Source organism: Mytilus edulis, chromosome 5 (assembly GCF_963676685.1).
Source record: "Mytilus edulis chromosome 5, xbMytEdul2.2, whole genome shotgun sequence".
NCBI classification, from domain to species: Eukaryota; Metazoa; Mollusca; class Bivalvia; order Mytilida; family Mytilidae; genus Mytilus; species Mytilus edulis.
The window spans coordinates 87,870,905-87,895,534 of NC_092348.1; the positions used below are offsets into that span (position 1 = coordinate 87,870,905).

Here is a 24,630-nt window from a genome sequence, read left to right on the forward strand (position 1 = left end):
TAGAAAAGAGACAGACACAAAAAAAACCTAAAATACAAAACAAAACATTTAATTCCTTTAACTTATCTTTATAGTAGTATTTTTATAACACAAGTTGAGAACAGCTGATTTTGCCATTCTCCAAAAAGTATAAATAAAAATATATGGTCTTTGTAGCCAATTCTTCTTTATATACAGAAAAACATCAATTGGTTGGCAGTCATTTGGTTCTTCTGTTTAGACTAGGACAAATATCATGTATTTCATATCCCTTCACTTGGAATAATATAGCAACAAACATAACTTGTAATTTCAAGTGTGTGTGATGAAACATAAAAAAAAGGTTCATACGGTGGAGTTTTCTTAAAATAATCTATCAAAATTTCAAAATTGTCCACTAACTTATAACACGTGCGACTTCTCTAATCTAATATAACTCAAATGTATTTAACAACAACAAAATTACAATATAAGTCTACGAAATAGTTCTTTTTCGGGAAGTGGCCCGGCTTCTTCTCGAGTATATAGTGGTGGTATCATAAGTTGTTCGTATCCTCTCGGAGCAATAATCGGAACTTTACTTGAGCCGTGTTTTTCTGTGTGAAATGAGTATTCTACCCCATCAGACTTCCGGTCACGTGATATCATGATGAGATGGAATAAAGCTGATATATCCATGACAATTGCCCCAATGGCTCCGACGATAAGGCACCAAGGAACAGAAAACCAAACATCGTGACCCATATGATCGTCTAGAATTTCATGCTTCTGAATAGTTCTCAGCTGAATGACGAACGTAGCAACTCTGATAATGGCAACCCAGTAGAAGAAAGCTGCAAGACAGAAACATTTTGTAATAGAGTAAATAGAACGTAACTGAATTGTCTTTATTTAATCATTTTAATATAAATTACATTACAACCTGTAGCATGCGATTGAAGAACTAATTTTGAATTTTGGTAACAATTAACTTGAGCGGTTATTTTTCGATGATACAACTGTTATTCGTGTATAAGAGTATTTCTAATTTGATCTGGATATTGTGTACACCTTACATTTATTGACGACAAGAATTGCAATTGAGTTTTTCATTAACAAAATACAAAGTACAACATTTTTGTCTATTTATGCGTATACTTACATGAGAAAACTTGAGTAGAACAAACGAGTCTTCCAGTATGTTTTCCTACACCACCACCACGTGCGTACTTAATGGCACCAGCCATACCAATTAATCCCAGAATAAGACCAATGGTAACATAACATGTCAACTCATATCGTCCATGGCGAGCAAATTCTAGCATGAAAAAGAAAGGTAATTGTAGCGTTATTGTTTAATTTTAAAAGTGTGCTATATCGTTTCTTTACCTCGTACGTGTCAGTAATTTGCATGTTCATTTCGGTATATTCTGACGTAGGACTGTGCATTTAGAGAGAACAAAGTAATAAACGCTGACTATGCAGTATGGACTTTGCTCATTGTCGAAGGTCGTAAGGTGACCTATAGTTGTTTATATCTGTGTCATTTGGCCTCTTGTGAGGATTTGTCTCATTGGCAATCATATCACATCTTCTTTTTTTGTACTCTCATTATACCATTCATTGACAAACTGCTACAACGAATATCGATATTTAAAATAGCTTTTATTTTTTAATTCAATATTGTTCGTCTCTCTTACCGTCCAACCACGACCTAACTAACAAAATCTAACAGCAAAATTGACAAGAGAAATAAAATTTAGGAAGTCCATCTTCCTGTCGTAATATGGTTTTTTAAAGGATCATCAATTATACTGTAGAACTTAAATTGATCATCTTTAAAACATTAAATTTTTTCTTAGTAAAGACATCCCAGTAAATTAGTCTTATGAACAGATGCAGGATTTCCACACCCTCTTCTTTTTATATAGTTTTACTGCAAAATTATTTTCGGTGTATTATTTGTCGTATATTTAGGTTCAGATATCAGCAAATATTAACACTTTATTTAAAACAAACATAGATATTATTCTCGCATTCAACATTTCAGACCATACAAATGCTATTTGACTTAAATATTAGTAGTTCAATAAGGAATGTAAGGGTCACGTTTTACCCTGAGTCATTATCAGCTTACTTTTAAAAAACCTTTCTTCGTCATATTCAAATTTAAGCCATTGTTATTCAAACCACAATATTAAGTAAATTATATACTGAAACGAAAGAATTCAACAATAGAGCTGATTTTAACCAGGAAATATTAAAATGATACTGCAATTTTATCTCCTTTCCCCTCATGTGACATTCCGAATTAATTTTACCATCGAGTACTAACATGAGATACACGACAGGTGTAACATATGCAGTCCCTTCCGGGGCACTCGAAATCATTCCCAGTTTTTATTGGGGTTCGTATTGCTCAGTCTTTAATTCTTTGTCTATAGTTTTTTTAACCAGGCATGGTCGTCGGTTTATTTTTAGCCAGGCATGGCCTTGTCGGTTTATTTTTAGCCAGGCATGGTCTTGTCGGTTTATTTTTAGCCAGGCATGGTCTTGTCGGTTTATTTCGAAATACGAGTTTGAATGTCTCTTTGGAATCTTTCACCTCCCTATATCACGTACTAGTTTTTCTTTATAGGGGGTAAATAAATAAAAACAAACACAAAATAAAGTTGTCTCCCATTAAGTCTTCGTAAAGTACACGAAAGACCTTACATATTTTGGGATAAGACATGACCTCCTTTTCCACAGTTTACCACAAACCATAGTAATGTATAAGGTAGAAACTTTAATCTATCATTATGCAAAACATAGCCGACTCGCTATCCCATTAATACCATCAAACACAGATAAAGAAAACAACTGAACAATTTTGTCGTTATTTTCTTTTTGCTTTTCCTGTTTTATGTCATTGGTTTGAATTATACCATTAGTGGCTCCTTTGTTAGTGTCAGATTTTGATTTCTAGACTACCATGAAATAAATGTTATTTGTAATGACCGTATGATAAGTTAACATGTTACAGGTAGATTTCTCGACATTCTGTATTACTTGGAAACTTCACTTATTGTAAAGTCTTATTTTGTATATAATATACTTGATATCAGTAACACAAAGAACAGGAACAATGATTGCAGCACTTACCAACTGATGTGTTGATAAACTCTCTTGCCTCAATAAAATCTGTTGGTATGTTATTTTCAAATGTTTTGTCATTCCTCTGGGCTTTTTCAATGTCCTCACCAACATAGTCAATTCTTTGCCCATGTTGTTGTTTCTTGTAGCTTTTGTGGTAGCATCTATCGTGGGGGTGTCTCTCGTGGTGGTGATGGCGGCCTTCACTTGTCCGTCTTGTGTCCTTAGGTGTTGTCTTTTCCTCCATGAATTCCCTCTTCCCTTCATTCCCCTCATCGTTGTTCCTCTCATGTCTACACACCTTGATAAAGAAAGACATTCATTTAATGAAGGGCTATCAAATTCCAACCACAAAATTTGTAAATTCAGCATTCATTCATAGAAAAAAACAACATCACGTCTAATTTTATATTTCAATTTTGTAAACCTTTACTTTTTCGAATAGGATATAATATTGCTTTAATGACATATAGGCCGAATGCACCGGATGTACATATCAAATTGCTATGTATATATAGATATAGGAAATTGTGGTATGAGTGCCAATGAGACTCTCCATCCAAGTAACAATTTATAAAAGTAAGCCATTTTAGGTCAAGGTATGGCTTTCAACACGGAGCCTTGGCTCACACTGAACAGCAAGCTATAAAGGGCCCCAAAATATATACTTGTATAAATGTATGTTACTTACTAACTTATTTACTCACCTTGTAGAACCAGACTCCAAAAGAAATGGAAATTCCGTGTCTCCTGTCTATCACATGTTCTGCTTTTTGAACTTCATGTGTTGGTAATGGATCCCGGAAGTAAGATTTGACCACTACCCATCCTGGACTGATAAAAACTACGATCTTTAGGACCAATGCAATGGCGGAAAACACCAGACAAAACCTTAGCTTTGACTTCACCTCCATCGTATCTAGTATGGATTTGTTTACCTGGATTACACAACCAATGAAGAGCTAGACAGCTCTCAGCATATGTATCTTGTATCAGATATAGGTTTTGATCAATATACCTCAGACAAGGTAGTATTGAAGAATACTTTGTTAGATGAATAATTTAATTACTTATATAGTGAGATGAACAGTTTAATTACTTATATAAGTCGATCTGCGTTCAAGGATATAGATTATTTTAATGCAAAATGTTTATATATATGTTTATATCTTGTATCAAGTATATGTTTTGATAAATATACCTTAGACAAGGTAGGAATAGTTTAAGTGTCCATTCGTTTGATGCGTTTTATTATTTGATATGCCATTTGAATCTGGGACTTTCCGTTTTGAATTTTCCTCGGAGTTCAGTATTTTTGTGATTTTACTTTTTAATTACTTATATGAATCGATCTGCGTTGAAGGATATAGATTATTTTTATTCGAAAAGTTTATATATATAGATGTTTATATTATTTATACCGATAAACTCTCATTACAAATATACAAGTATCATTTATGAATTTTACAATGACTATATAAGGTATTAATATATATAAAATCAAATCATTAATCTTTTCAAAAACTCTGATGCATTTTATAAACTTATTGACAAGCGATGCATATGAATGGACACTTCTGTTGAGAATTGCCGTGTACCAGGAGCATGTATCTACTAAGCATAATGACGTCATCAAAACCTATTGAAATTGTCATATCATTCTGTCAAATTCTGCGATATTTTTCGCATTTTACTTTAATTCAAAGATTACTAATCTCGGTACAAAAGTACGTGGTTACTAACGGAAGTTTATTTCACTTAAGACATATGTGATGCACATTGTATTAAAGCAAAGTAAATGTAATATCGACTCGAGTCATTCAGTAACTTTTTTTTAGAAGATAAAGTCCGTTGTGATTTTGTAAAACATATCTTTCAAAAAGTTATATATGAAAGATAAATATATTCTATAAACGTTTTCTTCATGGATTTTATTTCCCCAATTCTGAAAGAATATCCAGTAAATTCGAAGAACTTTTAAAATAGGCTTTTGATTAGGGGGCAGTAAGTCAGTTCCTTTTTTTTTTTTTATATTTCAATCTGTTAAGTCAACGAGGTTAAAGTTGTATTAATTTATCAGGGTCATACATATTAAAGATTAAAATTTGTTATGCATTTTTCCTCACATAAGTATTTTCATTAAGCAAAAGAATATCTAACAATTCTGCTCATTATATGTGCGAGTATGTTATAAACACCTTGTAAATTCATTCTGGTGAAAAAATCAAATCAAATGAAAAAGCACATAAACCATTATCATTTTAATCATTTTAATTATCTATCTATATAGTAATGTTATTTTTTTAGTTTCTCTTTTTTTTTCCACAGGAGAACTGGGAGGGTGTAGGTAGTATTAAACTTACTCGTGTAAAATTGATTGTGATTATTTTTTTTTTACTTCTATGGTATATAATGCCAATCTAGAAATGCTCATCAGAAGCAACCACCACTGTATTTTGACCTACTTAATAGTTTTTATAATTGAAATGTGGGTTACCAAGAGTACCATTCGTTCGAAAGTAAACGTTTTGGCATTGGAAAGACTCATTACATACAAATTTGCTTTACACTAAAATAAATTGATTTAAATCTGATTGAGTTTTCTCTTTATGACGTCTCTACATTGAATCTGTTGGATGTAAACTGACTGATTCATTAGCCTGGGAGAACATGATTATTTATTAGATATCATTGACTTTGAAATGACATCCAGAAACTGAGACTGCTCTTAAATCGACACGTTATGTCTGTACCTGTGTTATTTGTGTTTGTACTTCGTGTCGTTCTAAGGAGTCATCTGATCTTTATAGTTAGTTCTTCAATTGTGCTGTTACATCTCTAAATTAGGTTATCTGGGAAGTTAATCGCTAATAAACATGTTTAAAGGCCGTACCTTGACTTAGAATGGTTTACTTTAATAAATTGTTACTTAGATGGAGAGTTGTCTCATTGGCACTCATCCCACATCTTTCTATATGTATTAACCCTTCACATGTGATTTTACTTTTTATTGTACGTGTGTTTGTTCCGTCAATTTTGTTTTTCGTTCACCGTTTTGTCATAAATCAGGCCGTTGGTGTTTTCGTTTCAATTGTTTCACATTTACTACGCAAGAACAGTCTTGCTCATTGTCGAAGGCCGTATGATGACCCAGTTTTATGTTTATCATAGAATAACCTATTGTTGTTAATTTTTTCGTAATTTTTTCTATGGGCGAGAGATATCTCAATGGCAATCATACATCATCTTCTTATAACTAATAAAAGCAGATTAATGATTAAAACAATCTTTATGCTCATTCTTTAAGATAACAGAGATTACCAAGAGTTTTTTTAAGAATCCATAATATGTTTTTGCTGAGAACAGTATGTCCTGGTTTTTGTTATTCTTATACAACTTGACCATTAAGACTCGCGTGACATATTGTCATTTATATGTGTTTTCCTTCGGTGCGTTTAGTTAAGACGTGCCTAATATATTTGGATAACTTATGTCATATACTTAAATATAATTAGATACAATTTAAATTTTTTATTCAAATAAAATCAACTAATTAAATTGCATTTAAAACAGAGACAGTGTGTACGGTTTTCTATTTGTTCCCTTTTCTTCACTTTCGGTAGCGGGTCTTGAGGGACATTTTCTAATCCGTTTTTATAAAATTACGCTCCCAATTCCAAATTTCTGGGTCCGCCAGTGACATTGATTTTAGCACAGTACCACCAGGGAAAGAATATCAAGTTATCTCTATCTTATAGTTCTTTTCTATAATGTTAGCGGTTTTTTTTGTTGTTGTTGCACTTCAGTGTTCCTGTTGTTCCTTTGATTTCCTCTTACAGTTGATGTGTTTCCCTCGATTTTAGTTTGTAACCCGGATGTGTTTTTTCTCAATCGATTTATCACCTTTGAACACCGGTATACTATAGTTGCCTTTATTTAACAATGAATATCTCATAAATTTAACTTATCATTGTAAAAACTATTCTTCAACAAACGTAGAAACTATTTTGAAATGACAAGAAAAAAACTTTGTTTTATTGAAATATAATATACAAATAACTAATTTTTCAATACATACAAATAATTGATTTTCCAATAAAATGCATCTCACGAGCAAATGAATACCAATTGTTCTTAAATAGTACTGCTAGCAAAATGAAGCCATAAGGCTCATGTCAAATCTTTAAGTCGAACAGATCAAATTTTACTTTCACGGATAGACTTTGTGTTTTGTTGCGATATATATTTAACACTGCTCGGTGACAAAACTTGAGAACTATTGGTTATCCCTGTAAAGTTTGAATCCAAGCCATCTGTATTATTACAACCACACAAGTTCTTATACAACCTTTTTACACGTGAATTACATATGTATGACAGAAAGATGTACACACCCTGTAACACATTTAACAACGAAAACATCACAGTTAATAAGGTCATTGGTAAAAACGCATCGATGATCGGGAATACCCACGTGATACCCGTTATACTGAAAAGTTTAATGTAGACGATGCTGTTGTCATGAGTAGTTTTGTGTGAACTTGTCCTCTGTATCTTCGGTGTAGAACTTATTTTATGCATTGTTATGATGAAAAATGCTACATTACACACACAAATACACGAAATAGGAATGATTACTGTTCCAATAACTGCAGATGAGTATTTTAAAAAGCAGATATACCCCCTGACGCCATAACCAATGTTATCAGCCAACGTAAAGGTAACCGCTATATTGATAATAATTATAATTGTGGGAGTACAATAAGAGAAAAAACAATACGCTAACATAATTCGATAACTGTAGCCTGTACTATACGGTCCGCTGATGCTGCTAAATGCTTTAAACATGTGAAAGGTACAAACGCACAAACAAGCGAAATAGCTCAATAGAAAGAAGTGTATTATAATTCCTATCACTTGACAAGACAGAGGGTTTTCGATTTGATTCGCACTAAAAGTGTATACAGCCTGTAAAAAAAATAATGAAAACACCAGAGACATGTTGTTCTTACCAGGAACAGATCGCAGGCTTGGAAATATACAGTATGTAACAAAAGTAGCGAACAGACAAATCATTGAAATAATTGTTGCTGCGGCCATTATTGTAGAAATGACCTTGTCTATTAGCACTTTAGGTTTCTTCAATAACAACAGTGTATCGATACATATTCTTACCATGCCATTTTCGGCTATTCTAAAATGTCCTTGTTCTATTTCAACTTTACTTGACACGATTGTAACGGAAGTAAATGGTTTGAAAAGAACGATAACTTCACTTTTATCGAGGGCTACCTGCTTACAAAAGAGTAGATTAGACACGAGGTTGAACTTATAATACATATGCGATCTTTTAAAATCTGAGTCTGTTGTGGATGAATAGCACAGTCCAGTAAACTGTCCGATATCATTTATTTTTGTTTTTGTGCTTATTGCATTATAATCTAAGGAGATTGTCAGGTTTACATTATCGTATCCAGTGATGTTAACCACATCATCACTGATATCGGCTAATTTTGTTTCGATGTCTTTCCTAGAAACTATCTCGTCAATAAACACTTCAATGCTCGCCAGCATCTCCATTCCTACAGTTTCATTTCTGACACAAGAAGAATTTGTGATTAGGTCGGCAGATAAAATATGTAGGCCTGTGTTTAGCTTAAGGTATCTGTTCAAATAATCTTCTATTGCTGTTTCCGTTCTCTGTAACAAGGAATCATATGAGGCGGGATTTATTTTAGATACAAATTCCAAACGGATAGGTAGCAAATATCCGAGATTTTTAGTCATGGATAGTATCGGTTCGCAAGTTGAATTAAGAAGTATATATCCAGGAGAACATATAATGTTTCTGCATTTATTCTGAAAGACACAAAAATGTACAAAAGTAAACAATTTAAATACGTTTTTGTAATAACTTGACAGGAATACATAATTGAAGATAGAGAGATTATTATCACAACACTAAAAGTTTTGTTTTGCAAAAGTAATATTATTCATGAGGAGGATAGGACCTTTATCGGGACTCCGAGATCGGGTGTTTTTAAGCTCGGGATTTCGGGATTGACCCTTTCGGGATCCGGGAATTCTTTTTCGAATTTCGGGACCTCGGGATCCTGTGTTTTTAAGCCCGGGATTTCGGGTTCAGGACCCCTCTTACCCCCTAACTCTCAATCATATCCAGAGAGTATTTGAGGTGTTTAATTTAAGTGGAAATGTTTAAAAATGTTAAAAAAAGATTCCGATGAGGTGTTTACCCAATGAGATAACTCTCCACCAATAGTCTTAATCACAAACAAGAAGACAATAGCCTTGACAACAGTAATTAAAACCCATTCCGCATAGTAGTTTATACAAACCGCATTGAAAGCTATAAAAGGCGCCGAAATAATAAATGCAAAACAAGTCAAACGAGAAAACTAACGACCTTATTTATGTACAAACAATACACGAACAAAAAAGCAATTTTGTTTCGATAATTTGTTTGATTATCCTTTTTTTCCGCTTTGTGATTTCTTTCTATTTATAAGGGAAAACAATTTTGCGAGCTATAGCCATAAAATGCGAGACAATTGAACGTTTTTGATATACTTGTGACAATCGAGCATGGCGTTCCTTTTAAAACTACAACTTAATCAATTTGGGATTGAATCCGGTACCTTAGACATAGCATACCACCGGTCTGCCAACAAAGCTAAAGTAGTTAAGCGGTGCCACCCTTGTGAAAGGGAAATTTCAATCTCTTGTAGAGCTATATAAGTTTAACTTACATGTAAAGTATCCAAGATCTGTCCTCTAGTACACTCAGTTACCTTTTCGTCGTCATCGTTCGATATTTGAAATAATGCCCTAAACGTTGTAACAACCCCTGTGCTGCTTATACACGAAGTGCAAATAACTGGACGGTGTTCAGGATCCCGAGGTATAATGCCTGTCGTTGGTGGTGATGGTGGAATGAACCCTAGGTGTACATCAGGATTGCATAAAGTGCAAAACACGTTTCGAAATCCTCTGTAATTTGTCAAAAATGTTGTGTTTAGCTTTTCACAAGCCCATAACACATCAGCATCAAAATGTGACCATGTATCCGATATATTACATGTACTTATCTTGATTGCCTTGTCATCACAATACGCATCTTTTCCTTGGGCAGGTTTAAATTTAATATCACAATTTTTTCTAGTAGCAGATTTAAAGATGTCTGTCATAGAGAGCTGATAATATATTGGAAGTAGATTGGATATTGCGCATGTTATCTCAACGTCCCATGGATGAAAATATTTATGGGCGTACTTCTTCACGGGAAATCTTATTGGGAAATTAGATTTCTTGTCTGCACACAGTGCACAAAATATATTTTTGTAGTGTTTTTTGGTGTCACTTCTACTAACAGGAAGATCATACATGAATTCACCCCTCCTTTCACAATATGAATTAATACCTTCATCAGTATAACGGCATATACCAGCCACAATGTTTCCATCTATGCATCCCAAAAGCTGATCTAATTCAAAATCGACACAACAGGTATCATACGAAACACAAGTTTCATGACAGGAACAATCGGGTGCCAACGGTTTAGGGTCGGCGTTGTAAATTCCACATAAATTTGGCCCATATGCTAATGAATATAGAGTCATAAGATTAGTCACATTAACTTGTCGTTCATTGTCAAAAAAATCGTATGAACTGTTTAGTCTGTTCCCAAGTTTGAACTTGGTGTTTAGTTTAATGCTTTGATTAGAAAGATATGGCGTCAAGAAATCTTTCTTAAATATTAATTGTTCCATGTTATAAACCACTATATCATCTTTAAATATTAAACTTATATACCCATTTATATCATTATACCTATCTTTGTCGTCATGTCTGTTGCAAAGGTAGCAAAACATGTTTTTAAACGGAAACGTTACGCTGCTTTGTTTGTACATTTCACATGCGTTTTCTAGACTTTTTGTGCTGTCCTTTGTTATGTTACACACAGAGACTAAATCCGTAAACGGATCTTGTGATGGAGGATTACACACCAAACAAAATATACTTTTGTATTTATCAAATGGAAGTTGAAAGTGATTACATGCCATATCGATATCTGAATCATATGAGTTCCAAGTCCCTGTCATGTTGCATCTTCCTATCAAGTTATCAGCTGCTCTTTTACACGGGACAGCCTTATTATTGGCATTTTGTTGAACGTATCGTACAGTACACATTTTTACCTTTATAAGTTCTGTTATTTCTTCAAAACTGGACAAAAAATTAAAATCTGCAAATTTTTTACAATTTATGTCTATAGTCCATGGCTCTAAATCTGTTTCGCCATGACACTGAGCACAATAAACGTTTCTATAAGTTGTCCTGGTCTTACTCGTCACGGGTACCAGAGTTAAATTTTGAATGAGATCAGTTTCTTTTTCACAGAGATTTCTAATTTTCGGGGGCGTGTTTGGAGGACATTTGTCTAGCACAGAAAAGTAGACATCTGATAACAGATTATATGGATTGTATATAACATCGTTCATACATTTCTCTCGGTAGCGAGGTAATCCAAAATCAGGACAACAGTTTATATTCAGAATGCAATCATTACAGTGACATGGAAGACAAACAGAGCCAAGAGTTGTTAAATTATTGTGAAAATATGACAATGATATAAGTGAAACATTGCAGAATTGCAATCCACAGGCTGCAGCATAATGATTATAGATACGCTCAAAATTTGGCTGATTCTGGCAGTTACTCATGTGCATATTTATCAAGAATGAATGCACACAAAAGGTGACAACTCTCAAATATTTGTTTTTATCACACATTCTGTTTTATGAAATTATCTGTAAAATATGAAATATAAAGGCATAAAACGCATTATTCTCTAATAATATCAATATTGTCCTGATCTTGTATGAATTAAATAAAATTGACCATAATAAAACAAATAAGTGATAAAATGTAATGTAACAATAATGTATATTAAAGGGCGAAAAACAGCAATGAGTTAAAACAGAAGATTTTCCAAGTTCTTATTTGAGGTTGGATAATTTTACAGGTTAAGACTGTTCAGAACTATTTTAGCAATCGCCTTGTCTCATATGAACACCATGATTTTAAATGACAGTAAATAAAGTTAATATTGAACTTTGAAAAATATTTTTGTAAGCCTTTCAAGCAAACAATACAGAATTTTATATTCAGTTGATTTTTTTAGTTCATCTTTTGGATATGATTTTGTCCTAAATATCGTTTATTTCCTCCCCACCTAAGATGGTTTTATTTTTGTTTCGCAACATATTGAATATATTTTAAGCGCGTGAATAAAACATTGACGATGGTTAAAACCTATTCCTATAGGTGATATATCCCTGCATATATTTATTATTATTATTATCGCTATTCCTCTCCTGTTACCGTAACATATAGGACGATATTTTATCAATTTGACAGCATGTTTCGATCAATTTTGCAGTGACATGTACTTTTAGTTAGCGTTATTCCTCTTTTCACATTTGACAACATGGCGCAACTCTCTTTACATTTGACTTACAGTGTTATGAATGTCTCTTTAAAACGGTTATCTCCCCTTATATATTTCAAGTCACCATAACTCCTAAACCATACATTATCCCTACGTTTGGGCTTTTCATATCAGATTCATGACCAATGAACATGAAACTGAGGTTATGGTCAAATATTATTTGATGTCTTAAATTGAGACATTTGCTATATCTTCATATCGGTACATGATTAAACCATTAGGTCTCTTGCAATAGGTTTTTTGATATATGACCTCAAATTAAAAAAACCGGGAAAGGACATAAGGAAAACTGGAATTTTGTTTTCTTGAACTTCTTAAAAAAATAATGCCAAGCGACTATATATTTTCGATAGTCGATTGATCGGATTTCCTTTGTTAATATTGATTGAGTGTTTTTTTAGTCACTAAATAATCGAATGAGTTTTTATCGTCGATAATTTGTTGTTCCGGTTTTATTGTCGATATTCTATTGAGTCTTATACGAACCGCAGTTTTCAGTCGTTGGATTCCACTAACCGTTGACTATTTCAGTGAGGACACTTACTGGCAGAGTGCGCAGATACGATTCGTGTTAAGCTTCGAAGAATGTTTGTCCGTCAGAAAATATGAACTTCGTTAAACATATCCAAAATAATTCATGTGTTATATTATGTTCACAACCGGTCACTGAACAAAACTCACAACTGGGGCCAGACAAAATGGTAGAAGTAAAAATGAGATGACATGTTGTAAAATCATCCAACTTGAAATAAGAACTTGAAAAATATGTTGTTAAATGATTGCAACCCTGGATTATCAAATCCCTTTGTTGACTATTTTTGCTTGAAGCTTTTTAAAACAGAAAAAAGACCTACCTTCACCAGATCATTCAAAGCAGCAAGTGCATTTTAGACGTGCAGACAGACTCTAAACTTTATGATTTTTATCTTTTATCGTTTTTAATCAATGATTTGAAGTCAACTTATTTGCAAGACCAAATTAAAAGCGTTAATCAAATATTGCTATGCTTTGTTTAGGTGATAAAATCAAACAGACAGTCCCTTATGTTTTCAAAAAAATATATATTATAACCATACAACTGTATTAGAGTTTTTGTAATAAAAATCACTGCAAATACCTTTTTATTGACACTTTCTCTGAACGTGACGTAAATCATGAGATTAAATGAGGTTTATTTGAAGCTGCATAGTTCAAAACCACACAACTTCAAATAAAAGGAGAAAATAAAGAAGAATTAGAGGTCAAGTATTCAGGATATTCTACAGAACGAGGCAGCATGAATAAGAAATCTTAATAATTGTAATTAATAATTATATTCTAGGAGAGGGAGGGAGAGGGGAAATTATTATCTTAATCTATAAAATTTGAAATTTGAAAATTGTTTCGAATCGTTTACGATAAAACATAAAATATTTGATTGAATTAATTCTGAAACCACACTTTGTCGTTTTAGGGAAACTTCTTTTTCAAAGTCAGTTCCCATGCAGCGAAATTACAGTCCATTGAACATCTTCAAATTTCATGTCGAAGTACAGACAGACAAACATAACAGATAATTTTGTGCAAACTAAACTAAAGAAAAAAAATATAACAAGATGTAAGCAATCTTAGATATTATAGTGTAGTGTGCAGAAAGGAGAAGGTTCACGAAGGTTAAAAATGGTCCTAAAAAATTACAAATTTCGCATTTTTTTTTGGCACCTTCCTTTACAATTTATGAAGCATGCACCCTTTAAACAAACATAAACGTAAAATGACAACTCTAAAAATTTGTAATTCAAAATATGAAATCCTTCGATTATCATATCCTTATTGTACATCCAGTTTTAGAAAACAACAAAATAAATATAAATAAAGGCAACATTAGAATACCGCTGTTCGAAACTCATAAATCGATAGAAAAAACCAAATCCGGGTTACGAACTAAAACTGAAGGAAACGCATTAAATATAAGAGGAGAACAACGACACAACATTAAAATGGTACACACGCAGAAACGAACTAAGCATTAGACATAATGTGATGAGAATAAAAAATATAACATCAAAACTAAATACATGAATTTGGGATAGAAATACCGTGACACGTCTTATGGAAATGCGAATTCACACTCATATATAAGAGGAAACAAACGACACAACAGAAACACAACGTTAAAATGTAACACACACAGAAACGAACTATAATATAACAATGTCCATTTTCCTGACTTGGTACAGGACATTTTTTAAAGAAAAAAAATGGGGGTTGAACCTGGTTCCAAGCCTCCAGCTTTAATGTCAATGTTAAATATAACATTAAAAAGACAACATAACATTACAGGACTGCAATACAAATAAATAGGAGAACATATAGGACAGACCTTTTTTTAAACTAACGGTGATAGAATTTGTTGAAAGTGACCCAAGGTAAAAGTAACATTTATCACGTTCAGATCCGTATTTTTAAACATGAAAAATTACTTACCTATAACGTTATAGTATCATGTACTTTATAGAAGTGAAATTTTATCTAAACTTTATCATTTAAACTGTAAAGGCATTTTTATCAATAAACAGTAAAAAAAATTAATAGAATATTAAACCAACTGTGATATTAGTCAAGATTAAAAGAGTTGATCAAATGTTGCTATAGTATGATAAGAGGATATAATCAAAGAAACAGTCCCTTATGTTTTCAAAATAAAACATATTCATCCCATACGGATATTGCGAGTTTTTGAGATAAAAATTACTGTAAATAAATATTTATTTACATTCACTAGGAACGTGACTTAAATCATCTGACTGAATGATGTGTACTTGAAGCTGAATAATACGTCATAAATACCATCGACTGAATTGAATTGAAAAGGTGACAATGAAAAGTGAATAAATGTTAAGAAATTAGAGAATTACTAGTAAACGAATGATAACACCAAAACATTTCGAAGTCAAGGATATATGTATAAATACATGCATTCGTGAAAAACATCACAACCAAAATGTCCCGTTTCAAACATTTCAAGGTCAATGATATATGAATAAAAACATGCATTCGTGGAAACATCACTGCCAATATGTTCCGTTTCAAACATTTAAAAGTCGAGGATATATGTATAAATACTAGTACATGCATTCGTTAAAAACATTACTGTCTAACACAAACATTTGAAAGTCGAGAATAGATGAATAGATACTTGCATTCGTGAGAAACATAACAGCCAAAATGACAACTTTGAAAATATCGAATCTTTCGATTATCATATTCTTGCTGTAAATATCCAGCTGAAAAAAACTACAAAATAAAGATAAAAACAACCTTCAAAGACTAACGATGACAGTACTTTCTGAAAAACAAGGCAAAACTATTCTTACATTTGTCACGTTACGGTCCGTATTTCGAAACATGAAAAATTACTTACCTATATCGTTATAGTATCATGCACTTTCTAGAAGCAAATTAGTATCTAGATATAGGAAGATGTGGTGTGAGTGCCAATAAGACAACTCTCCATCCAAATAAACAATAAAGATTTAAACATGTGAAAGCTCTCTCACAGGCAAACAACCAATAACTGAAAAATATAAGGGCAAACACTACAAGCACGGGGACACATTCTACTGCATCCACACAGCATGAGTAACAAACCCTGAGGTAAATAGATATAGGAAGATGTGGTGTGAGTGCCAATGAGACAACTCTCCATCCAAATAATCTACACTTTATTAAATAATCTGTTCAGGTATTTATATCAACCAAAAATTAGAATAATAAGCGAACTGAGATATAAGACAAGATAAAAACAGTTGATCAAATATTGCTATGGTATGATTAAAGGTTATAATCAAACAGACAGTCCCTTATGTTTTCAAAATTAAATATATTCATCCCTTACGAATATTACGAGTTTTTGTGATAAAAATTACTGTAAATAACTTTCTATTAACATTCACTAGGAACGTGACTTAAATCATCTGACTGAATGATGTGTATTTGAAGCTGAACAATACGTCATTAATACCATCGACTGAACCGAATTGAAAAGGTGACAATGAAAGGTGAATAAATGTCAATAAGTGAGTGAATTATACGATATGGATACTTTCAACAGGAACGATTATACCAAAACATTTAAAAGTCAAGGATATATGTACAAATACATGCATTCGTGAAAAACATAACTTCTAAAATGTTCAGTTTCAAACATTTAAAAGTCAATGATATATGAATATATGAATAAAAACATGTATTCGTGAAAAACATCACGACCAAAATGTCCCGTTTCAAACATTTAAAAGTCGAGGATACATGTATAAATAAAGGCAACAGTAGTATACCGCTGTTCAAAACTCATAAATCCATGGACAAAAAACAAAATCGGGGTAACAAACCAAAACCGAGCGAAACGCATTAAATATAAGAGGAGAACAACGACACAACATCGAAACGCAACACACACAGAAACAGACCAATCATCAGACAAAACACCACGAGAATAACAAATGTAACATGAAAACCAAATACATGAATTTGGGATAGACAAGTACCGTGCCACGTCTTATCTCAATATCTCAAAAATAAGAGAAAACACAAACGACTCAACGTTAAAATGCAACACAAAGAGAAACGAACAATATATAACAATGACCATCTTCCTGACTTGGTACAGGACACTTTTAAAGGGGAATAAAAGTGGTGGGTTGAACCTGGTTTTAAGGCATGCCAAACCTCGCACTTTAATGGCAAAGTTAAATATAACATTGAAATGACAACATAATATTACAGGACTACAATACAAATAAATAGGAGAACATATTAGACACAGAAAAACATGATTAATAGATAACAAAAAGCATCAGGTTTAAAATTCAATACGCCAAAAACGCGCCTTGCCTACACAAGACTCACACAAGTATTCGTGAAAAACACCACAGGACAAATGTCCCCTATATTACATTTGAAAATATCTGTACCAAGTCAGGAATGTGACAGTTGTTGTCCATTTGTTTAATGTGTTTTTTCATTTGATTTTGCCATTTGAATATGGACTTTCCGTTTTGAATTTTCCTGGGAGTTCAGTATTTTTGTGATTTTACTTTTTTCCATCATCTGAAAGTCGAAGATATATGTTTAAATACTATTACATGCATTCGTAAGAAAACATCACTACCAAAATGTTCTGTTTCCAACATTTGAAAGTAGAGGATGCATGAATAAATATATGCATTCGTAAGAAACATTACAGTCAAACTGTCCCTTTGTCAACGCAATATCTTACACACACACTGTAATGTTTCATATTGTTAACTCATAAGCTCAATATCAGTGGTCAGTTAAATTTCCGATTTTTGAAAGATATTTTCTTTCTCAAGGCAACCAATAATCAATCAATCATATATAGAGAACCAATATCTGAACTTCAATCGATGATTAACGCTATCTTCCACAAATTGACTTTTATTGATAAAATTAATTCCATTATTTTGTTTTCACTTACATGTTTGTTTACCTATGCAACGGCCGATTTGATTTTATACTTGTGTGATACAGAATTAATTCAGAACCTTCTTAAAGACAAAAAAAAAAGCACCATGCGAAATTCTTTATTTTTACCTCCAGATATATTGATGATGTCCTATAACTCAAAACCCATATTTTAACCAGTACTCACAACTCAAATATTCTAACTAAACTGTAATTAAGAATACTACTGATGCTAAAAGGACTGCTTCATACCTTGATTATTTCCTCAATATTGACACATACACGACTTCACACTTAAATTATGACAAACGGGACGATTTCAACTTCCGAATTATCAATTTTACATTTCTAAGCAGTAAAATACCCTCCCCTCTGTCCCATCGTATATTTTCTATATATCCAAATTGATAGGTTATGCTCGTTAAAGTTCACAGTATACAGACTTAATATTCAGGAGTGTGCTCCTTACGTCGAAACTGCTCCAACAGAGTTACGAGGAGTAAAGATTAAACATGACACTCCGTAAATCAAATGGACACCATCACGAATTTATTGAGCTATACGATGTGTCTGTGGCTAAACTTACTAACGAAATTTGTACTGCGTCTGACGTATTTATGTATGGTTTTATTTATTTGTAATTTTGATTGTATTTTGTTTTATGTCTTTATCATTTGTGGTTTTAATCTTATTTTCATTTTTTATATGTATATTAAAGTAAAGTTATTAATCACCTAATCAATTTATATGATCTTTGATTTACATTACCAATATGCACAGGATTTCAAAGGATTTATTTGTTCTACATCGTTTTGATTAATGAGAAAAAACACCGACTTTGTTAGAAAATACAACTAAATGCACCATTACAACCACAATTCAAAAAAAATATGTTTGTAATTGATAGAAAATAGTCAAATAACACCATTACAAACTTAATCCCGATTTCATATTTAATTTAGAAAAAATACCCGTGACGACACTTTTAGTAGCGTTTGAAACATTCGTGTGACGCTCAGTTCATAAGTCTATTTTGCTGTATTTGTGTACTGTCGTAACTTATTTTTATGTGCTAGTTTAAACATATATTTTTTATAGAGTGGATTGGGAAACAAGTTATTACAAATTATAGCAATCCTTTTCCAATTTGCTGATGCGAGTGTTGCTTTGAAGCGGCATTAGCCTACTCTTTTTCAAAATCTATAAGGATGTCTTTTATGTGCAACATATATTGCTCTCTTCTAACACGGTTCAGCCATTTATCGTCCCCTTCTGACGGCTATCGATGTTTTCTCAAGACACATACTCTCATATGAGGACAATTGATAGCCGAAAATTCAGTTCCTGAAATGTTTTGCCCGTAATGGGGGATCGAACCAGGAACCTTTGTGTTCGTAGTCCGATGCGCTATCTACTACACTACGGATCTCAGGTGTTCGTTTTTATTCTGTGGTTTACATGTCGTCAACATGTAGTATTACATTTGTTTTTTATGTATTTCTCTGTCTGTCCTGAGTTTTCTTGCTTTTATTTGTACTGTATTCCGATCAGGTAACGTTGTCATTTTAACAGTTGGTGTTACATTTTCATACAAGCAGGAGTTTTGGCTAGCCATAAAAACAGTTCAACCTACCATTTTTTTTTAACTTAAAATGTACCAATTCAGAAATATGGCAGTTGATATAAAAAAAAAAAACGTTTCTATATATGTTGCTTTAGCATTTGTTTTTGTTGCACTTCAGTGTTTCTGTTCTTCCATTGTTTTCAACTTATAATTGATGTGTTTCCTTTGGGTTTACTTTCTAACCCGGATTTGTATTCCCTCATTCGATTTAGACTTTTTTGAACAGCGGTATACTACTGTTGCCTTACACATTTCATAAAATGTGTTTTTCCTTAAGTTTGATTTTCGTCAGTTACAATATTTTGTATGAAGATAAGAATATATCGTATGAGTTTTTCAGTTTATATTCTATTTTTTGAATGTTCCATTCATGTTTTACACATGTTTTCTAAAAATAGTACAATCACTGTTAACATTGTATTTGTTTATTTTTCTACTGAGAAAGACAGCCATACTGAAACAATTTAAAACTTATCTAGTCTATTGTTTCACAAATGATCAACATTCTTATTTAACTAGTAATCTGGGATTTTCAGTAACATTACCTTCTGTCCGTTGGAATTCTTTTATAGTTTGCTTGGAGATATTATATACTGTTTGATAAATATGAGCCACATAAGGGAAGTTTAAGTGTGGACGCAAAATATGACAAACAAGTTTTAATTTATAATTTTTTACTCATGCTTAAACATGAATATGGTAATGATTTAAGCGACCAATGGGAAATCACGAAGAGAATTGAAAATGTGAGAGTAATGAGTACGTTTTAACTTCATGATATTACAGGGCCAACTTGAGAATTATAAACAAAATTAAAAAGTATATATCAATATGTATACATTAAAAGTGTTGTCAGATAAATCAATTATTTGATTTTGACAATTATATAACATCTAATTGTACACTCAAGACAACTTTCTACTGATATCAGATACATTTATTAGCTAGTAATAAAATAAAATGCTGTGACAAAAAAAAGTTACGTCAAAATCAAATTTTCATTCCAGTTAACTATAACAAAAATACCGAAATCAAATGTGTGAAAAAGAAAATTCAAAAAGAGAGAATTCTATAAAAACCGTCCAAATCAAATGTGAGAATGCATCAACTGATTCAACGAGGGAAAAAAAAGGCTAAAATTACAAAAATACTGATCTCCGTGGAAAATCAAAACAGAAAGTCCCTTATCAAATGGCAAAATCAAAATCACAAACACATCAAACCAATGGATAACAACTGTCATATTCCTGACTTGGTACAGGCATTTTCTTTCGTAGAAACTAGTTGATTGAACCTGGTTTTATGGCTAGCTAGACCTCTCACTTGTATGACAGTCGCATCGAATTCCATATTGACAACGATGCGTGAACAAAACAAACAGACATAATAGATAAAAATGACAAAATACGGGTACAGCAATCAACATTGTGTTATAATCCTTATCACCATAAAACAAATAAATATTATTATTCAGTGTCTTAGATTTGATCTCTCTGTAACCAACTTAACCTACTTTTTATTAAAGCCCTCAACTGTATACATTAGGAATTTGCAGTTATTTAATTTGTGAAAAAAAAGACACAAGTTGTATTCCGCTGCTCAAAACTCATAAATTGATTGAGCGAAAACAAATCTGGGTTAAATTTAAAACCGAGGGAAACACATCAACTTTAAGAGGAAAAGACGGACAACAGAAACAGTGAATGCAACAACAAAAAAGAAAAACAAACGCCAATGCAAGATACATAGAAACGAACTATTTGATAATAACTGCCATTTTCCTAAGTTGGTACAGGGAGATAATTGTGATGTTGGTACATTCTTGTGACGCACAGTCCGTAAAAGACCATGTGTCACCCGAATGTTTGAACACCACAAAAGTGAAGACATTTGAATTTCTAAAAATTGATATATAAAAATCGGGATAAAGTTTGTAATGGTGTTATAAGATGTATTTTGTAACAATTACAAGAACATTCATATAAAATTGTGTTAGTAATGATATCTTTATTTGTATTATCTAACTATCTCGGTTTTTCTTCTAAATTAAACATCATAACTAAATACATGAATGTTAAATGTATAAATATCGAGACTAGACTGATAGCAATGTGAATTAATTCTCAGCGAAACATTCATATTCGGGAACAGGTCACGTTAGATACTTAAAAGACCAGACGACGTAGATGGTAAACCACAATCTAAGATGTGGTAAAAATTTAGTTAGATAGTTTAGATACTATTTACTAATTATCATAAAACACAGATCGAGTTTGAATTTTTGTGTAGTCATTTACCGTTTTAGAGTTATGGCCCTTTCCAAATGAAAAATTGCTGATTGTTTTGTTTCCGTTCTCTCACTTTAGTTTGCTCCAATCAAATGTTATGAAGCTTATATACAATGCTCATAACCACAAAATACAGATCAAGTATGAATTTTGGTAGAGTCATTTTTTAGTGTTCTTGAGTTATGCCCCTTTACAAATGATTTTTTTTTTTTTTTTTCCGTTATCTAACTGAAAGTTTGTCAAAAACTAAATATTATGGAATGTATATATATTGCTTATTACCACAAAACTAAGTTTAAGTTCAATTTTGGTAGCGTCACTTTTACTTCAGTTATGTGTCTTTATAACGTTATATGCTAGCGAGGGCATGATTTATGTCCCTATGGACATATTCCCCATTTGTTTTTAAATTTGATCTTTTGAAAATGAACATCCGTGAATAAATATTAATAATTGTTAAGATATAACGATAAAAGCAGTCATCATGATACAATTATTCATTTATCAGTTTTATGAAAATGAACCTTGAATTAGACTATTTACCGGATTTTTTATCACATAAGCAACACGACGGGTGCCACAGTGGAGCAGGATCTGCTTACCCTTTCGGAGCACCTGAGATCACCCCTAGTTTTTTTTAGGGGGTTCGTGTTGTTTATTCTTTAGTTTTCTATGTTGTGTCATGTGTGCTGTTTTTTGTTTGTCTTTTTCATTTTTAGCCATGGCGTTGTCACTTTGTTTTAGATTTATGAGTTTGACTGTCCCTTTGGTATCTTTCGTCCCTATTTTTTTACCAGTGCATTGATTTTGCTATTAATTAATTGATATGTTTCTTACTGCAAAGTATAATGTAAAAATAATATGTCTTTCCTTTATAAGCTGAGTATTTACAAGCTTTGTGTGTTGCTTTTCTAATGCCAAATATTAACAAACTATTTCTTAATCATTTTCTATATATTAATACATAATATAATTGAGTTATATGCTTTCAATTCTAAATTATAATAATTTCAGCATTTACCTTTTGGAGAAACATTTTTTCACAATCATGCTGTCTGTAGAGCATATTATAATGATATCTTTTATGGTTTTTAACAATAGAAAACTATAAAAACAAAAAGTGGAAAAATAAACATATCTAGAAATAAAGGCAACAGTAGTATACTGCTTTTAGAAATTGATAAATCGATTGAGAAAAAAAAAAACAGAAGTCCGACTCCTATAATAATAATAATAAAAGAAAATAATACAACTTCCTAGATCAAACCCCCTTCCAAAAAGGGAACAATTATTCATATACAAACAATTGGGAAAAACTTCTTCATATATATTTTATATACATGTAATAAAGGAAATATAATTCATATCCATATGTCAGAATTTGATATAAGAAAGAATAATTCAACTGCTTACAAACATCAATAAATTTAACTTCTTTGAGAGAGAAAAAAGAATGCAACTCTGAGTTTTATAAGAGAAGAATGTATGGATTGATTTTCTACTTATCCGGTAAAAAACTGCACATCTGTTGTTTTAACAGTTTATTCGGAGGTTGAAACGGTTTCCGTACGCACAAAACTGGTGCCTTGAACATCTTTCGGAAACAGTAATCGGCCAAGTCAAATACAGATAAATTTATAGAATAAAATAAACCCTAGAAAAACAGCAACAGCGCCACTACAGTCCAAGAACTGTCATTCAAGTGAGAGGTATATCTAGCTATATAAACAGGTTTAAACGGCCATTGTTCTAAGTTTGATGTGTTGGAGTTTGTTTACTTTGTCATTTGCTTAGATATTTTTCTTTTATAACTTTCTTCAGAGTTCGGTATTTTTGTTATTTTCATTTTGCATTGTAGAGTCTCTGTCGGAGCTTTAGCACAATTAAATGTTTAATGAACACATCAATTTATATGAGGTTATCGTCGATAAAAGAGAGTAATATTTCAAATAAACATGTGTGTAAGTGCGTGTGTACGAGCGTGCGTACATGTATGATGTTAACTCTTATTTTCAAATAATCGCCGAAGTCTTAGATTTAGACAAAAGTTTGAAATTTTATGAATAAATATCAATTGACCTAGTGTTAAATTGAATCCATTACGAAAACAAATTGTAGAGCAACTTCTTTCATAAAAACTAATGGAGCCTGATCAATCACATAAAACTCATTAAACTGAAAATCGTGATTTTAGTACATACCCCGTGACATTTTCAATCATTATCCTCAAGGGAATGTTGTTATGTTTTTTTACTAGAGTAGTATTTGAACTGACAGCCTACATATGGGAATATCTGATTGTTTAGTTTTAACTCATTCTGAAGTAAGGACAGTACAAATAAGGATTTATGATAACAATTCAAATACTGAAAAATGCTATCATCATTTGAGAAAAAAAGATAAAAAAAAATCACAGGTAACAAATTGCTACTTTGATATCTTTGCCAGGTTTGCAGTAACTAACCATGATTCTAAGGTAGGTTGAAATTTATAAATCAAATTTCGAACAAAGTTATTGTAAAACTTAATATAAGACTTTAGATAAATTGAAAAAAAGATCTGATTTAGTGATTTTGATTTTGGAAAAAAGGAATTGACCAGTTTATGGATTTTCAAACTCATGTAAGGAA

The 24,630-nt window shown here is 32.1% G+C and overlaps 3 protein-coding genes across 3 annotated transcripts; all 3 read right to left on the reverse strand.

Annotated features, from left to right (window-relative positions):
• Window positions 1-33: 33 nt before the first annotated feature.
• LOC139524720 (uncharacterized) lies at window positions 34-4,066 on the reverse strand. The gene is made up of 4 exons (XM_071319746.1): window positions 3,801-4,066; window positions 3,103-3,394; window positions 1,121-1,276; window positions 34-812 (listed from the first exon to the last, which is right to left on the reverse strand). Exons 1-4 carry the CDS (start codon window positions 4,005-4,007, stop codon window positions 442-444), a joined length of 1,026 nt encoding a protein of 341 aa, XP_071175847.1. The 5' UTR covers window positions 4,008-4,066; the 3' UTR covers window positions 34-441.
• A 3,102-nt stretch (window positions 4,067-7,168) lies between these two features.
• LOC139525297 (latrophilin receptor-like protein A) lies at window positions 7,169-8,880 on the reverse strand. Its single transcript, XM_071320499.1, has one exon. It carries the CDS (start codon window positions 8,878-8,880, stop codon window positions 7,291-7,293), a length of 1,590 nt encoding a protein of 529 aa, XP_071176600.1. The 3' UTR covers window positions 7,169-7,290.
• A 971-nt stretch (window positions 8,881-9,851) lies between these two features.
• On the reverse strand, window positions 9,852-11,840 carry LOC139525298 (uncharacterized). The gene has a single exon (XM_071320500.1). It carries the CDS (start codon window positions 11,838-11,840, stop codon window positions 9,852-9,854), a length of 1,989 nt encoding a protein of 662 aa, XP_071176601.1.
• Window positions 11,841-24,630: the final 12,790 nt, after the last annotated feature.